At 40.6% G+C, this 12,652-nt stretch overlaps 1 protein-coding gene across 26 annotated transcripts in view; it reads left to right on the top strand.

The window, feature by feature from the left end:
• CREM (cAMP responsive element modulator) overlaps window positions 1–12,652 on the top strand; it is a 96,089-nt gene that overhangs the window by 35,364 nt on the left and 48,073 nt on the right. For 4 of the 26 annotated variants that reach the window (XM_053572443.1, XM_053572442.1, XM_053572441.1 and 1 more), the window contains exon 1: window positions 12,134–12,211. The exons of the other annotated variants lie outside the window; for them this stretch is intronic. In XM_053572443.1, the coding sequence (XP_053428418.1) occupies window positions 12,134–12,211 (78 nt within the window). Of the gene's footprint in view, window positions 1–12,133; window positions 12,212–12,652 lie in introns of those variants that run through there. 26 annotated transcript variants of the gene reach the window in all.

Raw genomic sequence — 12,652 nt, 5'->3', positions numbered from 1 at the left:
AAGCGATCCTCTTGCCTCAGTTTTTCATTTTTAGTACAGGCGGGGGTCTTAATCTTGCTCAGGCTGGTGTTGAACTCCTCAGTTCAAACAATCCACCTGCCTTGGCTTCCCAGAGTGCTAGGATTACAGGCATGAGCCTACTGTGCCCAACCAGGAAAGGATGTACTTTAAATCTGACTTTCTGAAATGTAATTCCTTATAGTTGCTGATGAAGCCTGTAGGCTTGAGCATGACGCCTCTACTCACTAAGCTCCATACCTCTTCTTTGTAAATGCCCAGTTCTCAAGGTTTCAGCAAAGAGAGAAAGAAAAGATAAAAGGAGCAGAATCACAGGAGTCACAGAGCTAGAAGGGAACTCTGGAGATAGGAAGGTCAGAATACTGTCTTGAGAGAATTAGCTCCAATATAAAATATAACCTCTCCAAGGACCTGTGTATTTTTGGAAGCAAGGAGACACTAGGGGAGCAGAGAAAGCCACTGGGGAATGCTGTTCAGAGATTATACTCTGCTAATCTTTCCTATTCTCTCCATAAGGAGCTCCTCGGGTAAAGCAGGCCTAGCAAACAGTGAGGGCCTGAAATGGGATGATTTAACAAGGGGTACTTGGAAATGTGATGAGTTATAAATTTTCTTTTCAACCTGGTGGAAATTTGGAGTGGAATTTCTCATTGTTTTCCCCAACTATGCCAAAAATCTATCAACTTGATCTTAAATGCGTAGTAGGCCCAGGAAGGATGTAGATGGCTATCACGAAACGAAGAGTGAAAAACAAAGGTAAAACTGCAAGCAGCATTCACTGTTGTTCCTAAGTCAGCAACGTCGTGTTTGTACATTAAAGATAGTCCGTAGCTTGTTAGCTTGGCGTGATATAGTTACTTTCAGTGAAATAGATCTGGTTTAAGTTCAGTGATTAATTGAATCTTATTTTTTAGCTTCAATAGGATAATTCCCTTAGTTTAGTGACTTTTTTTTTTTTTTGTAGAGACAGAGTCTCACTTTATCGCCCTCGGGTAGAGTGCCGTGGCGTCACACGGCTCACAGCAACCTCCAGCTCTTGGGCTTACGCGATTCTCTTGCCTCAGCCTCCCGAGCAGCTGGGACTACAGGCGCCCGCCACAACGCCCGGCTATTTTTTTTTTGTTGTTGTTGCAGTTGGCCGGGGCTGGGTTTGAACCCGCCACCCTCGGCATATGGGGCCGGCGCCCTACTCATTGAGCCACAGGCACCGCCCAGTTTTATTGAAGGAGAAAATGTTCCTCTTAAGATTTTGAAACAAAAGTTTCCATTTTACTATTGATTTTCCCTCTGTTTTTCTTTGTTTTTATGTATTTTTTTCTCCTGGCTCTTTTCCATGGCCTTTTTGTTTTTTTTAATCTTTTAAATTTAACATTTGTATTCAATTATCTGTAAAAATGAACAAAAGTGTGATGAAAAATTGAGAGTGTTTTTGTTAATAAATGCTAAATCTTCATTATTATATGTATTTCCTCAATTCAAGAAAACTCAGTGCTTGAAAATAGAATTCATTCTTTTTTTTTTTTTTTTAAGAGACAGAGTTTCACTTTGTCGCCCTCGGTAGAGTGCCATGGCATCACATAGTTCCAACTCCTGGGCTTAGGTGATTCTCTTGCCCAGAGCGATAGCTTAAGGCTCTGTCTCAAAAAAAGAAAAAAAAAAATGTTAACTGTAGTCAACCTCAGGCAGGTCCTTCAGGAGGCATTCCAGGAGACATTGATATATCATAGGAGATGACAGCTCCTGTCTGTCACTGGCCCTGAAGACCTTTGTATAGACTTGGGTGTGGAGGTCAAAGCCAGCGATATTGATGATGAACCTGTACAGGCCTAGGGTAATGTGTATGTTTGTGTCTTAGTTTTTCACAAAAACATTTTAAAAATAAAATTAAGCTTTTTTTAAATAGATAGAAAGTTATAGAATAAGAATATAAAGAAAGAAAATATTTTTAGACAGCTGTACAAAGTGTGCGCTAAGTGTTATATTGTATTACAAAGAAAGTCCAAAGGCCAGGAATGGTGACTCATACCTATAATCCTAGCACTCTGGGAGACTGAGGTGGGAGGATCCATTAAGCTCAGGAGTTCAAGATCAGCCTGAGCAAGAGTGAGACCCCATCTCCACTAAAAACAGAAAAACTGGCTGGGTGTAGTGGTGGGTACCTCTAGTTCTAGCTATGGAGAGGCTGAGGCAGGAGGATGGCATGAGCCCAGGAGTTTGAGGTTGCTGTGAGCATTCTGCCCTGGGCAACAAACACAACTCTGTCTCACAAAAACAAGAAAGTCAAAAAGATTTAAAAAGTAAAAAATTTATAGTAAGCTACACTTAATTTGTTATGAAGAAATTTTTCTTTTTTCTTTTTTTTTTGTAGAGACAGAGTTTCACTTTATGGCCCTCGGTAGAGTGCCATGGCCTCACACAGCTCACGGCAACCTCCAACTCCTGGGCTTTAAGTGATTCTCTTGCTTCAGCCTCCCGAGTAGCTGGGACTACAGGCGCCCACCACAACGCCCAGCTAATGAAGAAATTTTTCAATTGAGCATAGCCTAAGTGTACAATGTCTACAAAATCCATAGTCGTATATACAATGTCCTAGGCCTTCACATTCCCTCACCACCTGACTCACCCAGAACAACCTCTAGTCTTGCAAGCTCCACTTACAATAAATGCTCTATACAAGTGTATCTTGCATAGGGCATTTATCTTTTGTATTTCTACTGTCCCTCTCCTAAGTTTAGATACACAAATACTGGCCAAGGTGGAGGACTGCTTGAGCTCAGAAGTTCCAGACCTTGCTCAAAACCAGCTTGACCAAGAGTGAAACCCCATATCTACTAAAAATAGAAAAACTAGCCAATGTCGTGGAAGGTACCTGTAGTCCCAGCTACTCAAGAGGCTGATGCAGGAGGATCACTTGAGCCTAGGAGTTTGAGGTTGCTGTGAGCTATGACACTATGGCACTCTACTCAGAACAAGAGAGTCAGACTTTGTCTCAAAAAAGAAGAAAAAAAAAGAAAAGAAAAACTAGGTACACAAATACTTACCATTGTGTTACAATGCATTCAGTATTCAGCACAATGACGTACTATACTCGTTTGCAGCCTAGGAGCAGTAGGCTACAGCACAGTGCACCCAGTGCATGCCTTGGTGTGTGCTAGACTATACCATCTAGGGTCGTGAAAGTGTATTCTATGATGTCTGCATAATGAAATCACCTAATGACGTATTTCTCAAAACATATCCCTGTTGTTAAGTGATGCATGACTGTACCTGTTGGCCAATTTTATGTTTCCTTTCAAGAAATGTCTATTGAAGTCTTTTGCTCGTTTTTAAAAATGGGTCATTTCCTTGTAATTGAGATGAGTTCCTTATATATTCCTTATATATTCTATATATAGTTAACACCTTATTAGCTGTGTAGTTTGCAAATTATTTTCTAAAGATTGTCACTCTGTTGACTGTTTCTTTATTGTACAGAAGCTTTTTAATATGATGTAACTATGTTTGTCTGTTTTTGCTCTTGTCACCTGTGCTTTTGAGGTCATACCTAAAAATTTATTGCCCAGACCAATGTTATAGAGCTTTCTGCCTGTTTTTCTTCCAGCAGTTTTATAGTTTGGGGTCTTACATGTAAACTTTAATCCATTTTTGAGTTGATTTTTGTATATGGTGAGAGATAAGGGTCTAATTTCACTCTTCTGCATGTGGATATCCAGTTTTCCCAACACTTTTCATTGAAGAGACTGTCCTTTTCCCACTGTGTGTTCTTGGTATCTTTTAGACAGGTTGGCTGTAAAAGCATAGTTTTATTTCTGGGCCTTCTATTCTGTTCCGGTGGTCTACATGTCTATTTTTATCTAGTACCATACTGTTTTGTTTACAATATCTTTGTATTATATTTCGAAGTAAGATAGTATGATCTGTTCAGCTTTGTTCTTTTAACTCGATTACTTTGGTTATTCAGGGGCTTTGTGGTTCCACATACATTTTAGGATTTTTTCCCCTACTCGGTATGAAGAATGTCATTGGGATTTTCATAGGGATTGTACTGTATCTGTAGACCAAAAAGTATGGACACTTTAACAATATTAATTCTTCCAACCCATTAACATGGGATATCTTTCCATTTATTTATGTCTTCTTTAATTTCTTTCATCAGTATCTTATAGTTTTCTTTTTTTTTTTGCAGTTTTTGTCTGGGGCTGGTTTGAACCCGCCACCTCTGTCATATGGGGCCAGCATCCTACTCTGTTGAGCCACAGGCGCCGCCCGCCAGTATCTTATAGTTTTCAACGTAGAGATATTTCACCTCCTTGGTTAAATTTATTTCTAAATATTTTATTTTTATAGCTATTGCAAATAAAATTGTTTTCTTGATTTCTTTAATTTATTAGGTTTAATGAGTTTTGGTAGAGTCTTTAAGGTTTTTTATATATAAAATCATGTTGGCTGCAAGCAGATACCTTTTAACTTCTTCCTTTCCAATTTAGATGCTTTTTATTGCTTTGGCTAGAACTTCCAGTACTATGTTGAATGGAAGTGGCCATAGATTGTTTTAGATCTTTCTTAGAGGAAAAGCTTCCAACTTTGTCCCATTCACTATGAGTTGCTATATAGGGCCTTTATCATGTTGAGGTACATCCCTTCTTTACCTGTTTATTGAGAGTTTTTATAATGAAGGGATATTGAATTTTGTCAGATGTTTTCTATGCATCTATTGAGATGATCACATGGTTCTTGTCCTTCCTTCTGCTAATGTGATATATCACATTTACTGATTTGCATAAGTTAAACCAGACTTGCATCCCTGGGATGAATCCTACTTGATTGTGGTGAATAATCTTTTTAATGTGTTGTTGAATTTGATTTGTTAGTGTTTTGTTGAGAATTTTTTCATCTTTGTTCATCGGGGATATTGGCTTGTAGTTTTTGTTGTTGTTTGATATACTTATACTCTTTTATTTTTTTTTTCAGACAGTCTCACTTGGTCACCCTTGGTAGAGTGCCGTGGCATCTTAGCTCAGAGCAACCTCAAACTCTTGGGCTCAAGTGATCCTCTTACCTCAGCCTCCCAGGTAGCTGAGACTACAGGCGCCCGCCATAATGCCTGGCTATTTTTTTTTTTTTGTAGAGACAGAGTCTCACTTTATGGCCCTCGGTAGAGTGCCGTGGCATCACACAGCTCACAGCAACCTCCAACTCCTGGGCTTCAGCGATTCTCTTGCCTCAGCCTCCCGAGTAGCTGGGACTACAGGCACCCGCCACAACGCCCAGCTATTTTTTGGTTGCAGTTCAGCCGGGGCCAGGTTTGAACCCATCACCCTCGGTATATGGGGCCGGCGCCTTACCGACTGAGCCACAGGCGCCGCCCAATGCCTGGCTATTTTTTAGAGAGGATATTGCTCTGGCTCAGGCTGGTCTCGAACTGGTGAGCTCAGGCAGTCTACCCATCTTGGCCTCCCAAGTGCTAGGATTATAGCTGTGAGCCACCTATACTCATTATTTTTAGAAGTACTTATTATTATACTATTTTAGAAGTCTGCTTGTGAACAGAGACTACCTATTTAAAGGCAAATATTTTTCCTGAACTACTTCTGTTTTCGTCATCATCATCTTATTTTGTCTGTGCCTAATACATTCTATACCCTAAACAGGCTTTTTTCTCCTATGCCTTTTGAGAAAATCACTAGAGTTTTATCTCTGATAGAGCTCCAAAAATTCACATTTCTTTAGAGAACTATGAAGACACTATCACAATATTCAATGAAGTAGAAATTTCCCAAAGCCTCTGTGTTTTCCAAATCTAATTTCTTTAGCAGTTTAGAACTGACAAGTTTGTAATAACAAAGAACAAAATAAGGTCAAGAAAATAATCTCTGAATCTTTTTTTTTTTGTATTGAGACAATTTCACTCTGTCACCCCAGGTGGAGTGCTGTGGTGTCATTATAGCTCACAGCAAAGTCAAACTCTTGGACCCAAGCAATCCTCCTGCCTCAGCCTCCTGAGTAGCTGCGGCTACAGGTGCCTGCCACTACACCTTTTTTCTTTTCTTTCTATTTTTAGTGCAGATGAGGTCTCGCCCTTGCTCAGGCTGGTCTTCAACTCCTGAGCTCAGGCGATCTACTTAGGCCTCCCAGAGTGCTAGGATTATAGGCATGAACCACACCAATCTCTGAATCTTAGTCAAAGAAGAAACTACATAATTAATGTTTGTTTTTGTTTGTTTGTTTTTTGAGGCAGAGTCTGAAGCTGTTGTTCTAGGTAGAGTGCCGTGGCATCATAGCTCTCAGCAACCCCGAACCCCTGGGCTCAAGCGATTCTCCTGCCTTACCCTCCCAAGTAGCTGGGATTACAGGCGCCCGCCACAACACCCAGCTATTTTTTTTTTTTTTTTTTTTTTGGTTGTAGTTGTCATTGTTGTTTGGCAGGCCCAGGCTGGATTCGAACCCGCCAGCTCTGGTGTATGTGGCTGGCGCCTTAGCCGCTTGAGCTATAGGCGCCGAGCTAACAGTTAAGATTATTTTAAATAAGTAGAATTCGTATACTCTATAAAATATAAAGTATAGATAGCATAGTATAGTAAGGACATAAACCAGTGACGTGGTTATTTATTAATGTTATCAAATGTATGTAATGTACATAATTGTATGTGCTATACTTTTATACAACTGGAAGTGCAAGCTTGTTTACCTTGGCATCACCACGAACATGAAATATATTATGCTGCCATGTTAGGTTGGCTGTAATGGCCCAAGGAGATACGAATTTTTCAGCTCCATTATAATCTTATGGGACCACTGACATATGGGTGGTCTGTCATGTCATCGTGTGGCGCATGACTGACTGTATGAAAAAAAGCTCAACATCACTAATTATCTTTCCTTTTTTTTTTAAACAGAGTCTCACTTTGTTGCCCTCATTAGGGTGGTATGGCATCATAGCTCACAGCAACCTCAAACCCTTGGGTTAAGAGAGCCTCTTGTCTCAGCCCCCTGAGGAGATGGGACTACAGGCGTTTGCCACGAAGCCTGGCTAGTTTTTAGAGACAGGATCTTGCTTTTGCTCAGGCTGGTCTCAAACTTGTGAGCTAAGGCAGTCTACCTGCCTTGGCCTCCCAGAGTGCTAGGATTATAGGCGTGAGCCACTTCGCCTGGCCACTGATTATCTTAGAAATTAAAATCAAAGCCACAGGCTCAGTGCATGTGGCTCAAGCGGCTAAGGCGCCAGCCACAAACACCTCAGCTGGCTGGTTGGAATCCAGCCCGGGCCCGCCAAACAACAATGACGGCTGCAACCAAAAAATAGCCAGGCGTTGTGGCAGGCGCCTGTGGTCCCAGCTACTTGGGAGGCTGAGGCAGGAGAATCACTTGAGCTCAGGAGTTGGAGGTTGCTGTGAGCTGTGAAGCCACGGCACTCTACCCAGGGCAATAGCTGAGGCTCTGTCTCAAAAAAAAAAAAGAAAAAAAAATCAAAACCACAATGAGATATCACCTCACTTCTGTTAGAATGGTTATTATCAAAAAGACAAAAGATAACAGGTGTTGCTGAGGATGTTGAGAACAGGGAACACCTATACACTGTTGGTTGATGGTAATGTAAATTAGTGTAGCCATTATGGAAAACAGTATCTCCAGAGATTCCTCAAAGTACTAAAAATAGAACCAGTAGAGAATCCAGCAATTCCTCTTCTGGGGTTATATTTAAAGGAAATGAAATCAGTGAGTTAGAGAGATAACCACACTTCCATGTTTATTGTGGTGGTATTTGTAATAGCCAAGATAGAGCATCAACCTGTCAATGAATGAATGGACAAAGAAAATGTGGTCTTTATATGTGATGGCTATTCAGCCATAAAAAGAATGAAATCCCACCAGTCATTTGCAACCACATGGAGGAACCTAGAGGACATTGCACATAAAAAGACACCACATGATCTTACTCATGTGGAATCTAAAAAAAGCTGTTTTCATGGAAGTGGAGAGTAGAATGGTGGTTACAGAGGCTGGGGGGTGGGGATGGGGAGATGCTGGTTAAAGGATGTACTGCGTAATTTCAGTAAGGAAAAATAAGTTCAAGAGATCTATTACCATATGTTACGGTGGTCATAGTTAATGACAACATGTGTTTATTGGAAAATGCAAAGATAGTGGATTCTTGTAGCAAAAATAACTATGTGAGGTAATACATTTGTTAATTAGCTATTCCACAGTGTAGATACACTTCAAAACATTATGTGCATGATAGATACAATTTTATCTGTTGATTTTTTTTTTTTTTTTTTTGTACAGACAGAGTCTCACTTTATGGCCTTCGGTAGAGTGCCGTGGCCTCACACAGCTCACAGCAACCTCCAACTCCTGGGCTTAGGCGATTCTCCTGCCTCAGCCTCCCGAGTAGCTGAGACTACAGGCGCCCGCCACAACGCCTGACTATTTTTTGGTTGCAGTTTGGCCGGGGCTGGGTTTGAACCCACCACCCTCGGCATATGGGGCCAGCACCCTACCGACTGAGCCACAGGTGCCGCCCTTTATCTGTTGATTTAAAAACAAAGGAGAAAAGGAACATCTCCAGCCCGCATATGGTTTTTTTAGCCCATTCTTTTTCTCCGACTCATCAGCTTATCTCTCTGCTTGTCAGGATGAGACACACACTCTAGGAAGCAGCTCTCATCCTTTACTAAAAGCAGCCTAGAATCTACTATCTTTAAACAAATTGCTTCAGGTGGTACAAGGGAAACTGGGCTTCTTAGAAGCCACAGGGCAGGCCAGATGTAGCGTACTTGATTCGAAAATCAGGAATTTTTTTTTGTTTGTTTTTGCATCCATCTTGCTGATTTACCCAGTAGCCAGATCAAACATTTGTTTGGGGCATTACAAACCACACCTGCCAGAAAGTAAAATGAAATACCGAATAGTAATAAGGTGTGTATATTTGGTGTTGGATATGCTTTTGTTGTTGTTGTTTTGTTTTGTTTTTGAGACAGTCTCACTCTGTCACCATGGGTTTAGTGCCATGACATCATCACAGCTCACAGCAACCTCAAACTCCTGGGCTTGAACAATCCTCTCAAGTAGCTGGAAATACAGGCACCCACCAGAAGGCCCTGCTTATTTTTCTGTTTTTAGTAGAGACAGGGTCTTACTTTTGCACAGGCTGGTCGAGCTCCTGAGCTCAAGCGATCCACCTGCCTTGCCTCAGCTGGGATCACAGAGGAGAGCCACCCTGCTGGTCTCGTGTTGGGACATGTTTATATACCATGGCACCTGCTGCCAGATGGTCTCCCAGGTCTGTCCTTCTTAGAACTTTCTTCTCTAAGGACTTGTTTACTACTTTGTGCTTAGAATAAGGAACCCTAATTTATACATGTATACTCAATTTGAATTAACATTTAGTTTGTTTACTTAAAAGTAGTGGTATGAGGTTTTTTTAATACGATGTTTTAAAAACTAGATTAAGTATTAATATTTTTAATTTTAAGTAGTAAGACTTAATTATTTGATCTTTGCTTTCTTTACCAAAAAAAAAAAAATACTATTTTCCTAGTTTAAATGAGATGATTTGTGGGAAGCGCAAACGCAGCCTTTGGCTTTGGTTAATATGAATGCAATAGGCCGGGCACAGTGGCTCATGCCTGTAATCTAGCACTCTGGGAGGCTGACGCAGGAGGATCGCCTGAGCGCAGGAGTTTGGGACCAGCCTGAGCAGGACTCAGTCTCTAAAAAAATAGCTGGGCATTGTGGTGGGTGCCTGTAGTCCCAGCTACCTGGGAGGCTGAGGCAAGAAGATTGATTGAGCCCAAGTGTTTGAGGTTGCTGTGAGTTATGACCCTGTGGCACTCCACCCAGGGTGACAGAGTGAGACTCAAAAAATAAAAAGTATGAGTGTAATAAATGTTTGCTTTTTTTTTTTTTTTTTTTTTTTTTTTTAGAGACAGAGTCTCACTTTATCGCCTTCAGTAGAGTGCTATGGCGTTACACAGCTCACAGCAACCTCCAGCTTCTGGGCTTAGGCAATTCTCTTGCCTCAGCCTCCCAAGTAGCTGGGACTGCAGGCGCCCGCCACAACGCCCAGCTATTTTATGTTGCAGTTTGGCCGGGGCTGGGTTTGAAACCACCACCCTTGGTATATGGGGCCAGCGCCCCACTCACTGAGCCACAGGCGCCGCCCCACTTTTTTGTTTTTTTTAATATTTGCTTTTATCACTGTAGCAGCCTGCCTCAATCTTAAAATTGTAATTAGTAGGCTTTAAAATGAAGTGGCTTATGCTGGTTTAAAAATATGTTGTTTTAGGAATCTATTCTAAAGTAACATAAATCTGCTTACTATGCTTAATAGGCCTCCAGAGGTTGTAGAGAAGAGAAGCTAATTTATAGTTTCATGAGCAAAGTTCTCCTAAGATGAGGTCATGAACTTATTTAAAGTCGTAAGTTTTATGCTCCTAAATTTAGGTACTTTAGATCTCTTTTAGATATGTTAAAACAGTGCAAAAGTTCCTTCAGTCCACTTTGGCCCTGAAAACCTAAAATATAATTTATAACTACCTTTCAGATTTCATGGTAAGATCAAACTTCATTGTAATTTTTTTAAGGAGCTAAATTCTTAGACATTACTATTTGTGAACTCTGATCATTGTACTGAAACTGAAAAACTTAAGGATGCAATTTGGTCAGGCCATGTTATGCCAAAATAATTCTGTTTTTTATTTTTTGTTTTGGTTTGGTTTTTTTGAGGCAGAGTCTCATTATGTCGCCCTTGGTAGATCTGTGGCGTCACAGCTCACAGCAACCTCCAACTTTTGGGCTTAGGCTATTCTTTTGCCTCAGCCTCCCAAGGAGCTGGGACTACAGGCGCCCGCTACAACGCCTGGCTATTTTTTGTTGCAGTTGTCATTGTTTAGCTGGCCCTGGCAGGGTTTGAACCCGCCACCCTCTGTGTGTATGGCTGGCGCTGTAACCACTGTGATTCTGATTCTGACTCTACTTTATGTAGCTCTTTGGTTTGTTCTTTCCTTGCCTCCATTTGGAGGAAGCTTTTAATCCTTCCAGATCAGAGGGTTTAATATATCTACCTATACATATATTATTTAAGCTCTACTTTCTTAGCCACATTATTTAAATGAAATGTAACAGGAATAATAAAAGTGAGCATTTGCTGAATATTCAGCATGTACTGTTTTAAATACTTTACACACATTAACTCACTCTTCACAACTTTAAGGTAAAGTGCTATTTTTGTCTCAGTAAGTAAGGCACAGAGAATCTGAACAACTTGTTTCAGATCACAGAACTAGTAAAAGTCAGAGCCAAGATTTGAGCCCAGGCAATCAGGCTTCAGATTTCTTTAATCACTCTGCCATTTATCACCTGTAGTACACAAGTCCTCAGTATTGAATGCTCCAGAGAGCATTATGTAGGAAAGTCCATTGTTAGCAAATAGTAGTAATAAATATATGCTGGCTGCCACAATGCCCAGCTATTTTTTTAGTAGAGACAGGGTCTTGCTTTTGCTCAGGCTGGTCTTGAACTCCTGAGCTCAAGTGATCCATCAGCCTCAGTCTCCATTACAGATGTGAGCCACCGCACCCAGGCAACATACAATGTTATTTTCTTGTTTTCCACCTTAAAATACTTGAAGTATTTTTTTAAACACTTCTCCTTCTGCAGAAGAAACAAGGTATTTAGAGAATTCTGTCTTAATATCCAGAAATCAAAGATAGTTTTCGATTTTCTGTTTGTTAGGGATTTTCATTGTAATCCTTGAAATCAAACTAGGTAATACAGATTTGATTTCTCAGGCAGCAGAATTGAAAGAGCAGTCTGCTATATTGTGAATTCACATTTTTAATTCCTTTATGAACTGTGTTGAATGCAGACCTAGTAGCTCTGTGACATCTGCGGCCACTATGACATCATAACCCCATCCCGAGGGGACCTAGCGATGGATTGGAGCTGGTCTAGTAGGGGCTAATTACATGCTGTGTTACTACATTGTGAGGTTTTCCCAGTTATAAGTGTCACTATAGGATTTGTTTTAAATTGCAAAGCCCAGTGAGGCTGTTAGTTGCATCATCTTAACTTACTTCAGATAAGGTACTGTCTGTAGTGGGGTGTTCAGTGGATGTGGTGGCATCAGCATAATCTATGTTTCAGGCATCCTATAGAACAGGATTATTCGTCAGGGGATCTGGAAAAAAAGGTAAATTATGTCTATTGTGAATTCATCCTACACTCTTTTAAAGCCTCATAAAAATACATGTTTTATTATTTTGTTTTTTTCAGCCTTTGTCTACTTCATGATTGGAATGTGATGAATATATTTGTAGATCTTTCTGTGACTGTCTTCTTCCCTTCACTAAAGCTTTTTGCACAATGTTCCTCTTCTGAGAAGTTCTATGACAAAAACAGCCTCCCTCCCTGCTCCCCCTCCTTTGTCACTCTTGAGTCCTTCATCCTGCTTTGTCTTCCTTTTTATGAATTAAGCCCCCCCCCACGATTATTATTATTTTGTTTGTTTGTTTTTCTGTTTCCTTCTGGTCTGGGAGGGCAGAGACTTTCCTCGTTCAGTGCTGTATTTCTTTTTTTTTTTTTTTTTTTTTGTAGAGACAGAGTCTCACTGTACCGCCCTCGGTAGAGTGCC

This window comes from Nycticebus coucang, chromosome 20 (genome assembly GCF_027406575.1).
Source record: "Nycticebus coucang isolate mNycCou1 chromosome 20, mNycCou1.pri, whole genome shotgun sequence".
NCBI classification, from domain to species: Eukaryota; Metazoa; Chordata; class Mammalia; order Primates; family Lorisidae; genus Nycticebus; species Nycticebus coucang.
Note: the sequence above shows the minus strand (reverse complement) of the source record. Positions and strands in the feature narration are given on the sequence as shown.